A 6,337-nucleotide genomic window follows, 5' to 3' on the forward strand; every position below is an offset into this window, starting at 1 on the left:
ATATTAGCCCAAAATAAGAATTTTTAACATATCTACCCTCATGGTCTCTATAACTAACCATTTTGGCCCCTAAGTCTAACCATTTTAGCCCTTATGGTCTCTATAACTAACCATTTTGACCCCTATGATCTCTAGACTTAGGGGCCAAAATGGTTAGTTATAGAATCCATGGGGGCAGATATGTTAAAAATTCTTATTTTGGGCTAATATAGTAAAAGTGATATAACCACAGGGGCCAAAAACGTAATTTACTCTTTTCTAAATACACTTAAATCAAATATAAATTATAAAATAATTATTTAAGGTTTTATATTTTTAATATTAAAATTTTTATTTAATAAAATGTTTATTTCTGTAACTAAATATTAGCCCACTTATTAAAAAAAAATGCGACCCTCCAACTACTACTAGTCTTCTATAGCTAATAAAGAACATTTATTACTTGCATAACTTCCTACCAAACAAGAAAAAAATAATTTCGATAAGGTGAAGAATTAACAAATATTAAATATATAAAAGATCGAGAAAGAACAAGAAAAAGCGAAAGAAAGCTCCCTCCCTTCGTTCTTCACTTTGATTTTCTTTGCTACAAAAATCTTGCTAACTCCTTTAAGTTATCTCCATCTTTAACTTAAAACCCATATGAACCTACCAATCCCCATGTCAATAATTCACTACTAGAAAACTGTCTATTTTTCTACGAGAATTTCTGACGTAAAAAAGTTCGTCAGAAAATTCCATTTTCCGACGAGAAACAACAAAATATATAATACACAACTCTGTCGGAAATTCGTAGGAAACTTTCAACCATTTGTTGGAGAAGGTATGTGCCTATACTTTTAGTTGAATAGGGATTTTTTGTGTACAACTTATGTTGTTATGGGATCTTTTAAGGATCCAAAAACATGGATTCCACATATTATCCCTAAGGATTGTTCCAAGAAGATCTGCTCAATCTCTTGCACAAAGTGGTGTAAGTACATCATCCTCCCTTCTCCACCACCTCCACCACCACTATCTAGTCATGATTCAGGCAGCACCACCCTCTCTCCGGTGGCGATAGTGATCATTACGCTTATCGGAACCTTTTTTCTCTTGATGGGTTACTACTTTATGATCTCTAGGTATTGTACAAGAAGTAGTCAGTCATCTATGTTGGAGACTAGAGAGGTGGTTAATTATAATCTAGATCAAACCCGTGATCCGGAATTGGGAGTGGACGGTCGAGATGAAGCTGAAGATCATTCGAGTTATGTACCGTGGGTTGTTATAGGTAAAGGTTTGGATGAAGGTTTTATTAAGTCGATTTCGGTGTTTAAGTACAAGAAAGAAGATGGCTTGTTTACATGTACAGATTGTTCGGTTTGTTTAGGGGAGTTTCAAGAAGATGAGAGCATTAAGGTGTTACCAAAATGTAGTCATGCTTTTCATGTTTATTGTATTGATACTTGGCTTAAAACTCACTTGAATTGCCCGTTGTGTCGAGCGAATGTATGTTGTGATGCTAAATCTTCGCGGCTCATCTCACCATTGCCGCCACCACCAACACCGCCACTACCCCCCGTGTTGACAAATGAATTAGGAGAAAGAGATGTGGAGCTTGAGATTAGAGAAGAGGGTCAGATGAAGTTGAAAAGATCGAAATCTATGGACTACTTGTGCCAAACTCGAGTTTCGTTAGCCCAAGTTATGTTCTTGGATCGAACACACGAAATGACTCGACAAGAAGTTGGAACTCGAGGTGATGTCGGATCGTCCGAGAATGTTTTCCAGGGAAATAGCAAGGGTTTAAAGTTTGTTCATGTGAGCCATTTTGGTGTGAAAAGATCATATTCAAGTGGTGGGTATTCGTTTAGTACTACACATGGTGAATGAACTAGAGTTATTGCTTTGATGGAAACTCGTTACTTCAAATACTTCATGCAATAAATGTAGTAGTTTTATGTTGAATTTTATATGTTTGCATTCATTGTAGACGTTCTAAATGAGATGTATGACATACTAGAAGTGCATATAGATAATTTAAAGGGTTGATTAAAAAGTAAAATAATTAAGAGAGTGGATGGGGATGGCATTATAATATTTTTGGTAAATAAACATGCAATGCAACCATTCTTATAAATTTTTGGAATGAATACATAGGGTAGGTTCCTCTTCAATAAGTCCAAGCATATGGTGGACTGCAGCTGCTATCTCATCTGCTGAGTTTAGCCAGCATTCTTCTTCTACCTGCATTATGAAGTAAAATGGATGCTCAAAAACTATGCAACAAAACAAAGGGTTGTATCATTTTTACATCAATTGTACTTGTACATACCTTAAGACTGATGGAGTAGAGCACCAATGGGTCCAAGGTGATGATATTGAGGTGGAGTATCGAGAGGTTACATGATTGCAAGAAAATAATGAATTTCGAGAGGTGAGTTAGCCGCTTCCGCGATAGGATCTGAAGACTGGCATGTGTTTGGACCAAATTGACCTCAATATCAGCCAATGTTTGCTTACTATTTGAAGTGTTTTTGTTGGGAACTTGAGACCATGTGTATTGTGGGTTAGAGAAAAGTTTGTGAAAATAGAGTGGCACTTTTGGTATTTCACACTCCTTGGTAGAAAAATTACTATTATGGTTAAGAATGGTTGCACTTTGATTTTGTTGTTGAGTCAAGAGGAACTTTTGAGCTTCAAGTGATTGCAAGTGGTGTTCAAGCTCCTTTACAAATTCTATTGCACCACCAACTATTGAAGCTTGATCACCCTGCAAAATTTAACTAGGTGTCCATCAATCATTTTAGTTAATATAACAAAGAGTGGAATTGTATCTATTTGTCTAAAGAAAAATTGGATTTAAATAATCACAACTTTCTCAATTGGTCGATAATAATCTCAACTTAATTATTTCCCAATAATAATACGAACTGGTCCACTTTTGGCCGATAATAGTCCGCCGTTAAAAATAGCTTAACAGAGTTAAGTTTTTTTTCCGAATTACAAACCGATATTTTAGGGATTTTGATCAGAACGAGGATACGAGTCGATTTATTTAAACTTACCTCGAAAAGGTGCTCCAAACGGCTTGATTGTTGTTAATTGGAAGTTTAAAAACCCGAATTGAAGCACCGTTTTCGTCGTTTGAGGCAGTATTTCGAGGTAAATTTTACATCAATCAACTCGTATCCTCGCTCCAATCAAAAGCCCTAAAACATCGAATTGTAATTCGGAAAAAAACTTAACTCCGTTAAGCTATTTTTAACGCAGACTATTATCGGCCAAAAGTGGATCAGTTCGGATTATTATCGGCAAATAATTGAGTTGGGATTATTATCAGCCAAGAAAGTTGAGATTATTGAAATCCAATTTACCTAAATTGAATGCGTAAAAATGTTGGTAATTATGAATGTCAAGATATATTAAAATGTGTAAATTTTGTTACAATTTTAATAAAAAAACAGAAGCTTAAATATGCAACATAAAAGTGCCGTGCCATTGATTGCAATTTCATTGTGTTTTTTCTTAAGCTAAAAATTATTCTTCTCCCCCATTATTTTTTTTCGGCATCTGGTGATGATGGGAGACTATGTGTGTAGGCGGAGATCGTTAGTTCGATCCTTGAACTAAGCAGGTTTACCTCGCCGCACTGCAGTGTCTTCGGGAGAGTATTCACGGGCTTCGGCCCTAGGTGAGGGTTTTTCCCGGTTCGGAAGCGAGTGTATCCCGATGTGGTGAATTTCGCCAGCAGCCCATTTGTAGGATTCGTTGACAGTTTTATATATATATATATATATATATATATATAGGGGATGGATCATGAGAAAACTAGTTTAAATGAGAAAACCAAAAAACTAACTAAAAAAGCCTAAAAAACATACCAATTTTTTTTATTTTACAATTTTTTATAGAAAAATCGCTACTTTTTATGTATGAAAAAAAATTTTCAAAGAAAAAAAATTTTTTTTTTTGATTGTACTGCACATGTGCACTAATACGGAAAGCCTAAACCACTTAACCCACCCCCACCGACACCCCCCAAAAACCTAAACCCCCCCACCCCTACCCCCCAAAAACCTAAATTCACCCTCCCACCAAAAGCCTAACCCCCCCCCCCTCCACCCCCACCCTCCCGAAAACCTAAAACTAAACCCTAAACATAAACCCGAAAAAAAACCTAAACCCCCCCCCCCCACCCTCACCCCCCAAAAACCTAAACCCCCCTCCCCCCCACACCCAAAAACCTAATCCTAATCCTAAACCTCCAAAAAAACTAACCCTAAAAGCTAAACTAGACTCAAAAAGCTAATTTTAAGCAATGCACATTGTAGTACATGTTATATTGCACATGTGCACTACTGTAATAATAGTATTGAAAACAAGACGACACCATAAATCTTTTTTTATTTCATAAAAATATGCTCGAATATACTTGAATGAAAGATAAGAAAATTTGTGATCTTATGGTGCCATTTTTGTTTTAAAATGATAACGTATGGAGAAATGGGAAATGTTTGAAAGTTATATATTTTTTGTTTCAATTTTACCCCTCCTTCATTAAGGGTGTGTTCCCGAGTTAAAAATCCCTCCCCATCCCTCCCCTCCCCTCCATGTCTTTCCAAATTGGAAAGACTATTATCAGGCAAAAAAAACCCCATTTTCCCTCCCCACCCCTCCCCTCCCCCTGTTAAGTGGATCTCTGGAACACAGCGTAAAAGTCTCCCCCCTCCTTTTTAGTGGCTTTTAGTTAGTTTTCTAGTTTTCTCATATATATGTAGTTTTCTCATAATCCTCTCCATATATATATATATATATATATATATATATATAAAGGAGTCACTTATATTTCATTAAGATTGCAAATGTGTATATCTAAATTTCTTTTTTAAGATTGCAAATGTATATATCTAAATTTCTTTTAAGGTCACATATGTAGCAGTTTTAGACGAATTTATTTTATTTTATTACATAAAATATAACAGACGTCATCTAGTCAAGGAATTTACCTTTAAATTGTATACATGACAAGAATACTAAATTTCAATAAGCAACAATTCAACATATAAAAAACCTACTTTGTCATTTTACTTCATTTTAGCCTCCTTGGCAGAACTCCAAATCTCCACCACTACCCCACATGGGTGAACTTGGTTAATAAAAAAAACATAAGTAAAATACAAAAGTGTCCTCAACTTTCATTTTTCTGAATTATTCATCTAAATTACCAATTATTAGTGTGACTTTGTATAGGAATTATGTTACCTAACCAAGTTTTTTTTTTAAATTATTTTCTTAAGTCATTTAAACTTAAAAAAACAAACCACTAATATTCCTATATTATTTCATTTTTCTGAAACTTTTTATAAATATTAAAATTAAGTAAACTAAATACAACATATGAAACTTAACTACTATTTAGTGATTATACTTTTTAAGTTTACTTGAAGTATGACATAATTATAGAAAAACACTAAATAATTAAATTATTTCATAATTATTCTATTTAGATCATTTCATTGATTATGAAAATTTTCACAACATAAACAATGTAATAACTCAAAAGGTTGTGTAGTTAAAAAAATGAGCGGTTTTATACTTTTATTCTAACAATATGTGAAACTTGGTTCATATTTCATTAATTTATTTTTATATAATTCCACAATTTTGTAAACATTACATAACCTTCTTCCACATATATGTTTGCATCATGAAAATATAACATGCATAAAAATTAATTTATTTGTTGGAGGCTTGGACTCTGAAAAACAATTAAAAGATTGAACTCAAAATAAATAATGTAAAAAAGAAACGAACGAACCCTTTGGATATAAGATTCCGGCAAGAGAGACCTCAAGACGGCTAGATGATGGTTCATCTGTTTCCGGCGGTTCCTCTCGACCGCAATGTGGGTCACTCTTTGAGCCTCTGCATCTGCCCTGGGCTTTTTCCTCCTCTTCTTCTTCCTCCCTCCTTCGACTGCAAGGTTTTGATCATTTTCCGGGATGTTGACCGCGGTCATTGCCGGTGAAGAGGAGGTGATGGGGAGGGGGTTGCGATGGAAGGATGTAGTTTCATGGATTATAGAGTTAAGGAGTTGGTTACAAAAGTTCATTTTCCTCACTCTCAAGAGTCAAGTCTTACTCTTGTTTATATAGCAAGATATATTGTCGAATTAGTTACATCTAGTAAGGTTAATTAGACTACGGTAGGGGCTGTCCAAAAAGCTCCTGGCTCGGAGCTTGCTCGACGCTCGCTCAGATTTAGTTTGGAAAAAGCTCGCTTGATATGGCCCGCTAGATATGACAAGTGTCATTCTGGTGCTGCTTGTTTGTAAAGTGACGTGGAAATGAAA

General features: G+C 35.0%; 2 protein-coding genes across 2 annotated transcripts; one reads left to right on the top strand and one right to left on the bottom strand.

The window, feature by feature from the left end:
- The first annotated feature begins 879 nt into the window (after positions 1–879).
- On the top strand, positions 880–2,034 carry LOC110932321 (RING-H2 finger protein ATL51). The gene is made up of 2 exons (XM_022175665.1): positions 880–1,867; positions 1,976–2,034. The coding sequence occupies exons 1-2, from the start codon at positions 880–882 to the stop codon at positions 2,032–2,034; spliced, it is 1,047 nt and encodes a 348-aa protein (XP_022031357.1).
- Positions 2,035–2,044: 10 nt separating this feature from the next.
- LOC110930258 (transcription factor bHLH71) lies at positions 2,045–6,112 on the bottom strand. Its single transcript, XM_022173533.2, has 3 exons — positions 5,804–6,112; positions 2,318–2,755; positions 2,045–2,229 (listed from the first exon to the last, which is right to left on the bottom strand). Exons 1-3 carry the CDS (start codon positions 6,095–6,097, stop codon positions 2,116–2,118), a joined length of 846 nt encoding a protein of 281 aa, XP_022029225.1. The 5' UTR covers positions 6,098–6,112; the 3' UTR covers positions 2,045–2,115.
- Between the last annotated feature and the right edge of the window lie 225 nt (positions 6,113–6,337).

This window comes from Helianthus annuus, chromosome 3 (genome assembly GCF_002127325.2).
Source record: "Helianthus annuus cultivar XRQ/B chromosome 3, HanXRQr2.0-SUNRISE, whole genome shotgun sequence".
In the NCBI taxonomy this organism is placed as follows: domain Eukaryota; kingdom Viridiplantae; phylum Streptophyta; class Magnoliopsida; order Asterales; family Asteraceae; genus Helianthus; species Helianthus annuus.